The following is a 14,906-nucleotide window of genomic DNA, read 5'->3' as shown; positions in this document are numbered from 1 at the left end:
TAATGTGATAATTCTAATGTGGCTGTATCCTGCATGAGTAATTTTTACATTTTTAATTTGTATTGAAATTATTGTAATGCTGCAGATGTCCCTGAAGAACTATATTACTGCAAGCAAACAAATAAGCAAGCAAAAACACCTGTAGACTTTGAACATCTGTTTTATTTCATGCCAGGAAAGGCACATTCATACACTGAATCCAACTTTTTTCATAGGCTATATAATGTTATACGCATCTACGCTCAGGCAGTGCATATATTATGTTTCCCATGAATAAATGCAACAATAACATTAGCACATTTTGTTAACCACAAAAAAGATATAGCACATATGAGCACTGACAATTTGTATATGCACACTTTTAGCATAAGAGGAAGTACATGTGCACCCTGTAGTCCATACAGTTTTACTGACCTTTTACACCAAAGGAAACATACAGTACATTGCATCAGCAGCACTTGTTGGTTTTTGGAAAGTCCACGGAGAATATATAATGTTTTAGAGGCATCAGTGCCAGGTCAGTTTATTTCCATTCTGTTTTCCATTCTGTTTGTTACAGTTGCATAAGACCAGTCATGTTGCATCCGCACTGTCAAAATGCATATATAACAGACCAGCTTGGTGAGTACAGATGTCCCTCTTTTTAAGGGGGATTTTCTCCTTTGGCCAACTCATGTGATTTTGAGCATTGGACACCCAGTTTCAAATCCACCAGTTTACACTTTCTGCTACTCAAAACAGTATAAACTATCCAGTCAGCAGATACACACTGTCAGGGAGCATAACAGACTGTGCTTTTACTCGCACCTTACTGTGTCTCATTATGAGACAAAGCAACACCCATGAATGAATGTCTTTCAGTGAGCATAATATTCAGCTCATTCTTTCAGTCTTTCACTATTAGATAAATAGGGTGGACTGGAGAGTAGTTGGAGTAACACACACGTTGGCATTTATCAGCTTAGAGACACAACAGCTTAAAGCGGTCAATACAACCACAATTTGTTATGGCAGTTGCTGTTATTTCAGAATGAAGGCAAAAAATAATACTTACACATTAAGAAGAGGAACACTCATTTGATTAGAGAGGAGTGCATATGAGAATATATTGCAACTGTCTGGATCAACCCTCACACCTTTTCATATTCTGAACTCATGCAGGGCCTCTGTACTTTTGTATCCTTAGGATATTATATAGTTTTGAAGAAATGGCTGCTAGAATAAAGGAGGAGAGCCATTAGGCATCCATGTTTGTTTAAATCTGTTTTAGCAACCATTTCACACAAATCTCCCATTGAATATTACTTAATTTTCATGCAACTATGAATTGATGAATTGATTATATTGTGCTTAACATCGACACAGATTGCTTTTTTGGACTTAGATTTGATATTAGTTCATCACATGGAAAATAAAGTGCTGTAATTTGGAGATAGATAAGCCAATTTCATTGACAATAGCCGTGAGTATTTATGTTTGAGATGGTGTACAAGCCACAGTGTATGAATGTGAATAATTGGTGGCTGGATTGCAGGTGAACAATGAATTTTTATGTTTCTCCTTCAGGCATAATGTAATTTATGTATGCATGTGGTGCAATTTTTAATTACATTTGCATGTACATCAGTATATATTTAATGTTTTTAATCCATTTCCCTTGACAGTCCAGTCAACTGGATAATAAATTATTATTATCAACAGTTAACTTTGTTGTAAACTGTCCTTCACTAGCAGCAAATCAGATCCGTTATTCCCCAGTCCTACTCATATTACTTTGCCGGTCTCTCATTGAAAGCAGATGTAAGATGGGCCCAACAATAAGTTAATAACCATTTCATAAAGGTAGAACAGAAGATCTGCAGTACTTTACAGAATATTTAAGATGAAGGCGAGGAAATTCAGAGACCATTTTGTGGATTTTATGCCTTTTGTAATCAGTTCTTCACCAGAAACATTTCATACACAAATCACAAATGGACATAGTCCTTTTGATCTCCAGGTATTGTGTTGTTTTTGCAAACATGACGTAATGGAGCACAGACTCGTATCAAAAAGCGAAGCAGAAAACGACTGACTTTGCATCCGTTCCTCTCATCTTTATGTTTGTTCCATCATTCTCTAGTTGGCACCATGCCTAAGTCCTGCTTTATCTTGAAGCACCAGTGGCCGTCCACATCCTTAAGATGTGGCCCTGTATATAACAGCTCTCAGCCTGGGAGCAGCCTTAAGAACACATGCCAACTGCCAAAAAAGGCCTTCTGTTTGGTTCTGGGATAAAACTAGACTCCTTATTGGTTATTTGTCCACAGGCTTATTGATTCTCAGCGTGTGGAGAGTGTCACTGACAGCAACTGTCTTCTCTGTCTCTGTCTTGCTGCTGTCTTTTCTGGACATGTCAGGCTCCCATAGAAAGAATTCGTGGAGGAGGGTGTTGACAGTGTCAGGACACTCCATCATGACCATGTGACTTCCTTCCTCAATGACTTTTAGGAATGCAAACAGGAGGATCTACACAAGGAAGTAAAAGAGAACATAATAATCAGTAACATAACAGCACAAACACACAGTGTTTCCTATTATATACTCAGCACTCATTCAAGAAGACTATGTTATACCTCTGCCATGCGCTGGTCCTCATCCATGGGCACAAACTTGTCACACATGCCATGAACCAGAAGGATGGGCACAGTGAGCTCAGCATGGTAGACCTCATCCCCCTCAGGCCAGTACTGGCCACTCATCATGGCTCGCAGGACAAATGGAGACACATTGAAGGCATTGCCTTGCTTCAACAGCTGCTTTTCTTTGGCGCCCTGACGGGCAAATCCAGCTCTACAGTTGTTGGAGAGAAAAAAGAGGTGTTATTTTTAAGGTCTTCTGTATCACTTTTCAAATGTTTCTAGATCTACAAGCAATGCTTTTTTCTTTTGGCTGTGATGAGAGATGTTACTATTGTGTGTCATTATCTTTACTGTCATTTCATAAACGTAGAACTTACTTGAGGAAGCTCCAGGCCAGGCAGGGTGACAGACAGTGAAGGACGCAAGATGGCAGCTGGAAGATGGAGCAGAGACTGGGCTCCAGAGCTGTGGGACCCCCTCCATTGATCATCACCACCTTATGGACCAAATCAGGATATTCGTGGGCCAGGAAGGTGCAAAATGACACTCTGGAAGAGAGAGAATAAGATGGATAGAATATGTTAGAAACACTGATCACTTCCCATGGTGGATGATTTTGAAAAAAATCATGTTACAGAGACTCACCCATATGAGTGACCGATGAGAATGTTACGTTTCCGAGCGTATCTCTTAAAGATGGCGCGTAAGTCCTCCGCCAGGGCATAAAACGTATAAGCTGCTGCGATCTGTGGAGCAGTGCTGGCTCCATGCCCCGCCAGGTCTGGCGCGACGACCTCATAGCCCAGCCGAGAGAAGAAGTCCAGTTGGCTGCTCCAAATGTCCAGAGAGCCTCCCACACCGTGCACAAAGAACAGCGCTACATCCGAGTGTGTCCCCTTGCAGCTTGAGATCACCCTCTTTGAGTCAATGAACACAGTGCGCTTGGGCTTGCGGCGGCGGCGGCGTGGAGGTGGAGCAGGTTTCTGCTCTCCAGGAGGGGGAGGAACTGGAGGAGGAATGGGGTTGGGGTCTGGGGAAGAGGCCATTTCTTTGAAATCAGCCAGCTCCACCTCCACAGTGCTGCAGGGCTCCAGATCCCCATCCTGACACTGCAGGATCTCAGAGTGCAAAACATCGCCGAGATTCTCAATCACTAGCTGGCCGTTGCGGTAGACAGTGATCTTCCTCTTACAGTGGACGCTGCTGCCGGTACTGCTCTCGTTATCCTCAGGAGAGCTGTCGTCATCGCACTCGCCGCCCATCTTCTCCTTGCCTGCAATTTGGTCTTCCGTCACTAAGGGCTGACGCTCAGGGACAATGTGCCGCACTCGCAGGACTCTCCCAGGTTTCACCTCCACAAATTCAAATCCATCAGAGGGCTCTGACAACTCCAGGGGCAAGACCAAACTGGCAGCCTTCCCAGTCAGGCAGCACAGTATCCCTTCAGTGATGCTGGTCAGCATGGCGCCTCCCTGCAGAAACAACATCAGACAGATACAAGAAAGAAGATCATCAACCAGATGCTTAATTTGAAATTTAAGACAAAAGCATGAAAAATAGACAACGTATGAACACACATAATAGGTGGCTATGTGAGACTTGTTACCCTACTCATGTTTTTCTCACAGTTTCACACATTATAAAGGATCCAGGGTTGCAGTGTTTGCAAAATGTCAACAGCTCAACAGGAAGAAATTGGGTCCCAGCTGGATGCCTATAAAATTGGACCAACGCTGTTTCCTAGCAACACAGTTACAACGAAACAGTCCTCTTTATCCTTTCATCAGACCACAGGCAGTGTCGAGTGAAATGAAACACACCATGAGCACAGAGGCTTTCAGCGTAACAGGGTGGAAACCACTATGCAAATTCAAAACACCATAGTCCGTACAAGTGCAGCTCCAACAGCTTCTGCAATGCTCTAACACACAGACACACACACAGACACACACTCACCTGGGAGACTAAGAAGCTTAACATTGACATATCCCACATTCATAAACGGGCAACATGAAAACAATACTTGTTCCCTATGTCAGTGAAGACCGGCCATTCATGTGCTGACCTAAACGCCTGCTAATAATAACCCATCTTTTTCACATGGTCAGAATCAGGATATATATAAATAGAAAAGACCAGTCATATGGCATGACTGTGTACATGCCAGCATACATGTCTCCTAATAGAATCATACCAGTTTTCCAGGCTGTACTGATGAGAGAAAAACAGTCTTCATTTTCTTGCTCAGGCCCTAAACTGCCCTTTTTGTCGTGTTGTGTAAATGAAGCATCATTAGTCCTCACTTGTCATACAAACATGGGCTGGTTATCTCTAGGAAACACAGTAGGAAGAGTCATTTCTACATGGCAAGTTTATTTTGTTTCCTGGGAACAAAAACTGTGAAGTTCAGTATGCACATCACTGCCTGCAGGGCAGACAGTCATGTCACTGTTCATATTATATCATGCCAGTGTAGTTTAGATCATGGTTCCTACTTGATATATTGAATAAGAATACAAAGTATCCAGGCATTTTGATATGAGATGTTGAGAGACAAAATGTAATAAATATGAATGGATGAATACAAATCAACTATAGTGAGTTGAATATATCTATAATTGTAACTACTGGGGATTCATTTTCATTCGTCATAGATGCTAGGACTCAGTGTTTGTGTTAGTAAAGATTCTCTCCAGATTAAAGTCATATAAAATGTATTTGTCACACACATCACACATATTACCTCTAATCACCTTCAGATGCAGAGTCATACACATCCCCATTATTCAAACACCATCAGTGTATTACTATGTTCCATCTGTTTTTGGTTAAATACAAAGTCAAGGCAAGACAGTTAAGGCTTTAACAGCAGCCTGGCTGAGATAAATCAGTGAAAGAGACTTTTAGTGCACAGGTCTGGCACCACAGCGAGGGCAAAATGGAGCGGGGTTACCTTGTGTATTTGTCTGTGTGTGCACAGGAGGGTTCGTGTGTGCATGTGTTGTTGTTGGTTGCAGGATGGTCTGAAGGTCACTGCATGAAGTGCTATCCAGTTACACCCTGGAGCTGGGTGAACGTTAACTGACTGACTGACTGTCCTGTCTTTACACAAACAACAAAATGGAGCGATGACAAACACTCACACAACCTGCAGCCAGATTCAGATGTCAGTCAGCAAAACTGCTGCAATTCTGGTTTTATACAAAAAATGTTCTGTCTATCTATCCATATAATATCAGTTACAAGTGGTACATGATGAGAGATGGTCACTAATGAACACTTTGACAGTGTAGCAGGATGCCATTTAGCCTTGTATAAGAGTTTAGATGGTCCTGGCACAGAGATACCACTAGACCTCTGATCAGCAGCTCTGTCTAATTTAAATCAGGGATTCTCCTCCTGACCTACTATCCCCCCACCACCATCAACCAGGGTTTGAAATATGGCTCCTGAAATCCACAAACACTCAAGTCAAACAGGCTGAGGGGTTACTCAGCCATGCTCATTATTTTGTCTGCACTGCAGAATATATAGGTTGAAATGTCTGCCAGGTCTTACAGTAACACACATTTAGTACACTGCGTGCTGCTCTATTTCCAAAACGTGAGTTTACCATTGTACAGTACGGCGCAGTCTGACATGATACATCTGCATATGTGAAATGCGCATATTTAAAAGAAGGGGGAAAGAAACCATTTTAACCCACTCTATGTTAAAAAGGGCCTAATGCACAATTGCCCTATGGCATAGCTGGTTCTTCAAGCCTACGACCCCATAACACGAAGGCATAAACCGCAATAATAAGCTGAAGATTTCAGTTACATGACATAAATCAACGCAATGATTAAAATGCAAAGCGGAGAGCAGCATCGCTTGACACATATTTGAATGGCTGAAAATCCATTCAAAGGCCATCATTGCAGCGCGTATATTATTGATAGCTTCTACACTTTGGTATATTTAATTGATAATTAATAACAGCTGAGTGATCTGTTATTTTTGCGCTGTCAGAGGACAAATGCATGCAGCGATCGTGCAGTTGTTGTTTATTGATGCTGTGGACATTGTGTTGCACAATAAACATCAACTCATTAGTCAACATAAGGCAACAAAAATCAATCCCTTACCTGCAGAATGACTGATTAAGGTGACTGGAAAATCTGCACCGAAAGATGACAGTCAAGGGCCGAGGAGAACTGAGGAAAACGTTGCATTTGGTGCAACAATTTGTCTACGCTAGAGATGCTGCAAAATAGCAAAAGCTCCTGATTAGCCTTATTAGACCGTTATCACAGAGCGCGGAGGGGCTTGCATTGATGTTAAAGCATGCATCCATAAAACTGTGCCAGTTGCATTTCAATAAGATACCCATTACGATTACAAACGGCTGTATTTTTTCTCCCTCAGCATCCACTGCATATCCAGGCCAGACCCTACCCAGCCCTGTTGCCCTTGTATTCCGCAGCAGCCACAGCAGTCTTCGTGCATTTTCGTTCCTGAGTGGCAGAGGGGAGGGCGAATAGAAGAAGTGTCTATACTGAGAGGAGGCCAATGGGAGAAGCGTGTTGCCCTGTTGCTAAGGCTGACAGAATAACTAAATACGTGCGTGCGCGCGCGCGCCCAGGGAGAGCGACAGAAATGATAAACTGATAGTCCAGCCATATATTCAAGTTAAATAGGCTGGCGCATGACCACGATCAGGCCTGAATGTGTGTGGTCCCTATTCAAATTCTACACCTGATGTTAAATCAGCAGAGCTGCATCATTCATCACCAGCTGACAGCTGAAAACGTGTTGTTTGGTGCATCACTGTCAGCAGATATGACCTTTGAGTTTGAACCTATTAGATTAAGATGTGCTGTCCTCCTCTGTTACCCTTGGACTCACATCAACAAAGTGGTTCTACTGGGACAGACCGGTGCCTGTCACAGAATAACCAGCTATGACGTTTAAGGGGTGGAGAGGTTGTGAACCAACAGTTGTGTACTTTCTGTGATTGTCTGACAGCCAGTGTAAATAACAATTATTCTTTATGTAAATGCCAAGAAGACGTTGGTGTTTCAATGAAAGCATTCAAAAGTCAATTAGGCCAATTAACATGCCAGGAGAGCCAATTTAACCTCCCACATTCACTATGAAAACAGACTACATTTTATGAAAGGGCAATATCCTTATTACCAGAGAACAAACAACCCTATTATAACAACTCAGAGAATGTAAATCTTATTGTACCATAGCTAGAATAACACTTCTGTGATTCAATTCTTGAATAACTAATAAACATTATATTTTCTCACACCTCATTTTCTCATTTACTCCCTCGTTATTGTCATGCAGAATTCAGATCTGTTAGTATAAATAACTTCAATCTATCTGCAAGATTTCTCTCATCAATGTGCTCAGTCTGTAAATAAAAAACAATGTATCCACACTTAAGCTTTCAAACATCTGTGAGGACGCCCCAGCAGAGGCATGAAGAGGATGGTGTTGGCATACAAAAAGATTTTTCCCACAGTGTGTTATGACAAGGGCAATGACGAGATTAGATCAGATGAAATGCTTGTGATACACAGGAGTGTTTAGGTGTTTTTCATTTATTCTACAGAACCTTCTGTAAATATACTTGTAGAAACTTGTGTTTATATGACATGGGTTCTGATTTATTCTCTTCAGCAAACCTAAAGGAACAGCAATATTGGGTGACAACATGCAAGTTTAAAAACACGAATAAAGACACAACGTTTTAGATGACTGATACTTATTGTCACCCTTTGACTTTTGAAAGGAACGTCTTTATACCCTGATAAAAAACTGTCAGGCAGAGCTTTCTCTGAGGCAACGAACAACTCCAATTTCAGACCTTGCGAAGAGTTTCCCGTCTGGCGTACACTAACCTCAAACCAAGGTCCTAAAGTCAGAGCCGTGAACCTCGACAACAAACCGTTTTAATGGTGAAACATGGTTTTAACGGTCGGTATACTGTTTAGCTTTAACCTTAAAGGCGCTACTCAGGGGAGATACGGTCCTGTCTAGCAAGAAGCATTTCAATTGGTTTAAAATTTTGAGCCAATCGCTGCATGTCATATACAGAGGGTGGATAGCAGACCTGTGACATTCACTGTGCTCATGTCTGTGTCAACTGTGTAAATATCCCAAAATGAACACTATACTGTCTTCTTTTTCCCGACTGCGAGGAATAACCCATTTCAGCAGGTAACAAGAGTTCACGTATTTGCATAACAGTTAAACGGTATTTGTTTACGATGCTAACATTGGCAACCTAGCTAAGCTAGCTAAAGTACATTAGCAGCGTGGCTAGTTCATCATGTAGGTAGCTAGCTGCTGATTGGAAATTACAAGTAGTTGGTCTATAGCGTAATGATAGATATCAAACCAGTTTTTATATAAACAGATTATAAACAGCGGTATAGATTAGGAGTCGTAGGCTGTATCAGCTCCAATGGTTAAGGTAGCTACAGTTTTAATACTTGAGGGGGACATGTTGTAGCCTCATCTGAGATTTCAGCTCTGCGCCTTTTACTCGGGCACATATCGTTATCTTTCTGCTAGACTGATTTCCGACCACTCTAGCAGATAGACTCAGTGGGAAAAAAAATCAAAAGGTTTCGGTGTTGGGTTGCATTCTCAGGAGTACTGTGTGTGCGTGATTTCTAAAAATATCATGTACACAGCAGCGTTAAAATTACATTTTTGGTGACTTCTGTTCAATGAGACGTAATCCCTGTGCTCAGTTCTAGACTTGAATATCCATTTAATCACCACATTGTACTTTTACACGTGTTAACCTCCATTATCTTTGCACATATTGTCTGACTACACAACATGTGGTGTATAATTTTCCTTAACTCACTTTCTATGATTTAACCAGAATGTTGTGAGTAATAGTTAAAATATGCTTTCAGTCCATAAATAAACACATTTCATCATTGTGTTGGTAGTGGGAAAAAAAGCATGGGGTTTGCAGTACCATAAATGCGTAACAGCTTGAGTGTAATCACAACAATTTTGTGGCATACTATTAGAGATTAACATTTGTTTGTAACATTTTAATATGTGTTCTCTCAGCAGCATCCCTACAGGGAACTTTGCAACAACGGGCATCTCTCACCTCAGATTATTCAGCAGCTGGATTGTGCCCAGAGCAGTTGCAGGACCACAGATTTCCAGATGCGGTCCGCTTTCTTCAGCTGAGGGTTCAGCTGTGTTCCAGCAGCTTCCGTGGCAATACCAGCAGGTACGGACACGGAAAAGAGGAACAGAGTATCAGCCCAAGAACATCAAACGCAAGAGGACCCACGGCTGGATCAAGAGGATCAGTTCACAAGGAGGCATACAAGTGATTCTCCGGCGCATGCTGAAGGGTCGGAAATCACTCTCACACTGAAGGGTTCTTGTTGGAAAACCTGTTAAGACTTTCAAGAAACAGACATTGGGCCTGAAATGCTGGAGAGAAACTTGTGCATTTGGTTAATCGGTGATACTGGGTGTGGGTTGGGTTTGGCATTCCCACTGCATTCACAAAGGGTGGGAGAGTGGAAACTGGCCTTTCCTTGAGTAAAAAGAGGTCTGATAGTTTCACCCAATTTGTTTCAATGGGGTTTGATTTCATAACTATTAAATAACATGTAATATCTCTGTCAAGTTATGGCTATAGTCATAAAATGTTAGCAGATTTATGGATTTTGTTTTTGCTTGTGTGATATTTGGTTGAAAGACAAAAATGTGTCTTGTGTTTAATAAAATGATCTTGCAAAATCACTTTCATTCTTGTCTTAAATTGAAAACACACAATTCTGGTTGACTTGGAAATAAAAAACATTCCTGCAGAATTTACAGGATTTGCATTTGTGATTGAAAAAAGGGCCACCAAGTCATAGTTTGTTGACAAAGGATCTGTTCTTTGTTGCCTCAATAAACAAAGCTTTGACCATCAAAGTTGGCTGCCATTTACTGTTTGTAATAAAGGTGTAGGTTTATTCAGCTGGAGCAAAGAGGAGTTTTTGAGGTCTGGTGTTCCCAGGCAGTGTAACAGGAGTCTAATCAGCAGGCTTTCGTTAACAAAACAAGAAATATGAAAATGAGAAGTTGAGACAACAGAAAATTAGGTAAAGAAGAGAAACTGACATTTGCTAATTTTATATTCCAGACAATAACACATACATGAACATATACCACAGTATTTTTCATTTTTGAAAGTGTTTGGTAGTAATTGAATAATATACAGTTCAGCTAGAGATACAGCATACATTTTATAGTAGCTGGTTCAGGATGAGTTTAAAGGTAGTTTTGGAGTTAACTGATTTCAAAATATTACCTACTGCTGTTGATAATTTTTGTATTGTATATGAATAATTCTGATTTTAAAAAAATCAGCAACTTAAATAATAAATTGTTATTACATTTACAGTTCTAGGGGGAGAGCTTGCACTGATGTTACTTTTAAAATATATCTTTTAAATCTGTATTTTAACCGTAATTTACTCTGTTTTATGCATTTATCTTCCGTTCAGCTCATGAGTGCGAGCAGAGGCATTAACACATACTCTACATGGAGGCTGACATACAGCAGAAAGTACTTGTGTTGTTTTCACGAGAGCTTCATGCCACAACCCCCCTCGTACTGGAGGATTGGTCTGTTACGTAATCACTTTCTAACCAATCAGCACACTGCCTTTCCTCTCTCATCGCTCAACTACGACTGATCAACCAATCAGGTACGTTGAAGCCCCGGACGGTAACCGCCCCCGAACAGACGAACAACAAAAATGGAGTTGTGAACTAGTAGCAAGTTAGCCACTAAGGGACGTTCAGTATCAGTTTTTGTGTGATTATCACTACGTGAGTGAAAGTTTCTTACTGACCGATGTAGCGCGATGCAACTACGTCAAAGTCATACGTAGTTTATATTTTCTAGCGGTCGTTAAGAAGCTGTCGAACGGGTAAACAAACCGGTGTCTGGGCTGCGACAAAGACAACAAGGTTTAGCAGCTAGCCAGCTAAAAGAATAGCATCTGTTCGTTTTCATTCTCAGTGTGTGGAACTGGAAGAACGGGACTCGGGCAGAAATGGAGAAGGTAGGTTTGTCGCCGGTCATTTAATTATTATTAGTTGAAATAGTTGTTTTTTTTCCCTCTTGAATTCGACAGACATTGCTTACGTGGTAGCAAGTAGGACGCGCTGTAAATGGTTTCTTATCACTTCATACCACATTGCCAGCAAGTACATGTAAGAGGCAGGAGTTGTTTTCTGATACCTTGTTATTGCTGTGGTAGTCAGCTTTACCACCCGGGACTCTCCGCGGGTTGCAGCTGTGGACATGGAGAGATGTTTTTGTTCATATTTTTGTTCTCTGTTGCGTCCACAGGGAGATTTCCTAAAGGGACTACCAGTCTACAACAAAAATAACTTCAGCAGGTTCCATGCAGACTCTGTATGTAAAGCATCAGTAAGTGATCCTGTCTGTTTGGTGCTAACAGTAAGATAAAAATCATATGTTGTCAGTTCACGATTACATTAACTTCAGGAGTGATTGCTCACATTGTAGCATGCTGCTATTCTTTTGTCTGAGGTCATTCTAGTCAATATACAGACTAATGTGGATTTCAATACTGTTTTAGAACCGTCGACCATCTGTGTATCTTCCAACCCGTGAATATCCATCAGAACAGAGTAAGTACATGGTCTAAGAGGATGTTCATTAAGCAGGAAGAGCTGCAGAATTATTTCTGTCAAAATATTAAATATTGGTTAAATATTTTAGTCACAGCTAAGTAAATCAGTATTCCCATAGTACACATGACAACCTCTTTTGCTTTGTCATGGTCACAGTTTCAGCCTTTAATTCGGGGAAATCACTCTCACCTCCAGGAAGACAGTGTAGTAATCACTCAGTCTGTTTATCATGTTTTTACTCTCTGGGAACAGCAGATTTCAACTGCTAGTAACTTTGTGTCTAATAAGAATCAGTGTGGTTTCTCCTCAGTCATAGTCACAGAGAAGACAAACATCTTGCTGCGATATCTTCATCAACAGTGGGACAAAAAGGTAAAGTGCCGCTAATTGTGTTATCTGTGAGAGTCGTTACCCTCTGTGTTGCTGTTAATCGTTTGTTAAATGTCTTCTGCCTTTTTTTGTGTTATCAGAATGCAGCGAAGAAGCGGGAGCAGGAACACACAGAGGGGGAGAACACGGCACCTCCAAGAAAAATTGCCAGAACAGACAGTCGAGAGCTGAATGAGGATTCGTAAAGCAACGCGCTGCCCATGCGCGCACCCAGCAGAGACTGACCTACGCATACAAAATGCACATGCAGATTCAGGATATATGTTTGCGAACCCTGGCCTTGACACTGAAGCACACAAGGATCCACACATTTCAGACCACAGTCGTCATGACGTCAACATCAAAAGCAGACAGATTTCCTTAACCGAAACCTTTTTCCCTCAGTTTATTTACGGCTTTCACATGCTGTTTCCTTTACTTCCAAGACACTTCTGCCTCAAATTTGTAGTTTTGAAAATAACATACATCTACCTCCTTATTCTACAGCCCCTCTGGTTTTCATTCATTTTTATGTTCACAGAGTTTTCTCTTTGAATATGCAGGGAGTTAATCATTGCTCCTCTGCTGCCATTTAAGGATTTACAGTTGTAGTCATTCATACCATCGCTGAGATATGCATGTTTTAAGTTAAGTCTGTATATGTGATTAAGTGGAATGCCATCTTTTTTGGCTCTCTACTCCAGTAGGATTTTTTAAAAGGGTTAGTGGTCTTTAAAATATTTTAGCTCATCCTGATTACTGTCAATACAGTAACTGAAATTAAAACTGCATTGTATTCTTTGCTTAGATTGATTCAGGGTTTCGTTATGGATTGTGTTGTGGAGAAAGAAGAGTGCTGATAGAAATATTGTTGTTTTCTCCTAATGAATAATTATTTGTTGCCTTAAGTGGAAGTGAGTGTGTTTTCACTATGTCTTAGAGTGCCCCCTTGGTTTACATTGTTGATTCAGGAAGAAATGAACCACTGCTGAGTTGAGTGGATATTAGCATGTCCTTTCAATAGGGACACATTTAAGCCAATATAGTCATGCTAGAGGATGCAAACTCTTTTTGTACAGTGTGACCTGCAGATTTTGTAGCCATATTCTAAGTGTGATGCTCAGTACTTTGAGATCATAACCTTATGAGCAGAGCTTGTATCTTTGTAATTGCACAATTAGCAGAATATTTTATGAAATAGGTGGTGACGACAGGTATGTCTAAATGTATACTTCGGCTGTACTAATATGTAGGCTACTTGTAAGGACTGCTGTCAATCCTTGTTGTAAATATGCCATTCATGTTTGCTCGAATAGTTTGAGTCATATTGAGGGAATTTGATTTTGGATTTACAAGCTGTTGACAGCAGGGTTAAGTAAACAGTCTGTGAAGTTGGCGAAGCTCATCATGAGTCTTGTATATTTGTACAATGTGTATCTTGTGATTGTCTGACCCTTTTATCAGGTAACAAGACAACTACTCACTTTAGCTTCCCCAAGTCAGCCATATTGTTATTTCACTCTGTTTAGCCATGTTGTTCTTCTACGCTGGAGAGATACAAGCCAGAGTTTGTTCAGAACAAACAAAAGCATTTTACTTCATTTGCTTTGCACCTTTAGAAAAATAGAATACAAAAAGCAATCTGCTGCAAATTGTGTTGGCCACATTTTTAGTAATGTTTGGCACAGCTTACAGTCTATTGATGTACATTTGTTCCAGATTGCTGTTCAGAGGTTTACAGAGTATATGTTCAGTTTTGCTGCTTATGTAAATCAAACCAAGTAGAATGCACACTGTGAGTTTCTCATGTATGACTTAAAAAACTAGAGATGTGCAGTGTTTTACTTTCCCTGCCTCTTCATAGAAGAGTGTGTTAATTTTATTTTTGTGATATGGTTTGTATCACATCACCTGATTAAGTTTGGAATGTGTTTATTGTTAAATGCTTTGCTTTGAGTTTATTGTATAACTGTATTGTTGTCAATTTCAAATCTTCTTCTTGTATAGATTACACTTTGAAATACAGTAAAGACAATAACTCACAGTAAACAGCAACATTCTTTGTGTGGAACTAAAAATCTGATCCTATAACATTGTTTGTCAGTATTTGTTCAAATAGTTTGAGATTTAATTTGAAATGATCTTGTATTATTTATAGTTCCTATGTCTGGGAAACAGATCACTCCAGCAGTCTGTCATCGAGTGACATTTATTAACTGTTAA

The 14,906-nt window shown here is 40.5% G+C and overlaps 3 protein-coding genes across 5 annotated transcripts; 2 read left to right on the top strand and 1 right to left on the bottom strand.

Moving 5' to 3' along the window:
* Nucleotides 1–144: 144 nt before the first annotated feature.
* Nucleotides 145–7,877, bottom strand: abhd8a (abhydrolase domain containing 8a). Its single transcript, XM_018677101.2, has 5 exons — nt 6,749–7,877; nt 3,267–4,093; nt 2,999–3,169; nt 2,616–2,832; nt 145–2,508 (listed from the first exon to the last, which is right to left on the bottom strand). Exons 2-5 carry the CDS (start codon nt 4,082–4,084, stop codon nt 2,296–2,298), a joined length of 1,419 nt encoding a protein of 472 aa, XP_018532617.1. The 5' UTR covers nt 4,085–4,093; nt 6,749–7,877; the 3' UTR covers nt 145–2,295.
* Nucleotides 7,878–8,675: 798 nt separating this feature from the next.
* mrpl34 (mitochondrial ribosomal protein L34) lies at nt 8,676–10,400 on the top strand. 2 transcript variants are annotated; one of them, XM_018676182.2, is made up of 2 exons: nt 8,676–8,834; nt 9,711–10,400. In XM_018676182.2, the coding sequence occupies exons 1-2, from the start codon at nt 8,779–8,781 to the stop codon at nt 10,024–10,026; spliced, it is 372 nt and encodes a 123-aa protein (XP_018531698.1). In that variant the 5' UTR covers nt 8,676–8,778; the 3' UTR covers nt 10,027–10,400. The 2 variants fall into 2 exon arrangements, with proteins under 2 accessions (XP_018531698.1, XP_018531697.1); XM_018676181.2 differs by having other exon boundaries at nt 8,678–8,834; nt 9,708–10,400.
* A 975-nt stretch (nt 10,401–11,375) lies between these two features.
* Nucleotides 11,376–14,738, top strand: LOC108883685 (DET1- and DDB1-associated protein 1). 2 transcript variants are annotated; one of them, XM_018677099.2, is made up of 5 exons: nt 11,376–11,716; nt 12,007–12,087; nt 12,260–12,311; nt 12,625–12,686; nt 12,785–14,738. In XM_018677099.2, exons 1-5 carry the CDS (start codon nt 11,708–11,710, stop codon nt 12,887–12,889), a joined length of 309 nt encoding a protein of 102 aa, XP_018532615.1. In that variant the 5' UTR covers nt 11,376–11,707; the 3' UTR covers nt 12,890–14,738. The 2 variants fall into 2 exon arrangements, with proteins under 2 accessions (XP_018532615.1, XP_050926064.1); XM_051070107.1 differs by lacking the exon at nt 11,376–11,716 and having other exon boundaries at nt 12,005–12,087; nt 12,609–12,686.
* The last annotated feature ends 168 nt before the right edge of the window (nt 14,739–14,906 follow it).

This window comes from Lates calcarifer, linkage group LG4, assembly GCF_001640805.2.
Source record: "Lates calcarifer isolate ASB-BC8 linkage group LG4, TLL_Latcal_v3, whole genome shotgun sequence".
NCBI lineage: Eukaryota > Metazoa > Chordata > Actinopteri > Centropomidae > Lates > Lates calcarifer.
This window is presented reverse-complemented; position numbering and strand designations above follow the sequence as displayed.

Bases quoted from the DNA above. Each gene is read 5' to 3' on its own strand.
- abhd8a (XM_018677101.2), bottom strand. From the start codon at position 4,084: ATGCTGACCAGCATCACTGAAGGGATACTGTGCTGCCTGACTGGGAAG. The intron at 3,170-3,266 runs GTGAGTCTCTGT...TCTCTCTTCCAG, and splicing joins CTCATCGGTCACTCATATGG to AGTGTCATTTTGCACCTTCC. The intron at 2,509-2,615 runs GTATAACATAGT...TTCCTTGTGTAG, and splicing joins AGGACCAGCGCATGGCAGAG to ATCCTCCTGTTTGCATTCCT.
- mrpl34 (XM_018676181.2), top strand. From the start codon at position 8,779: ATGAACACTATACTGTCTTCTTTTTCCCGACTGCGAGGAATAACCCAT. The intron at 8,835-9,707 runs GTAACAAGAGTT...GTGTTCTCTCAG, and splicing joins GGAATAACCCATTTCAGCAG to CAGCATCCCTACAGGGAACT.
- LOC108883685 (XM_018677099.2), top strand. The intron at 12,088-12,259 runs GTAAGTGATCCT...ATACTGTTTTAG, and splicing joins ACTCTGTATGTAAAGCATCA to AACCGTCGACCATCTGTGTA. The intron at 12,312-12,624 runs GTAAGTACATGG...GTTTCTCCTCAG, and splicing joins TGAATATCCATCAGAACAGA to TCATAGTCACAGAGAAGACA.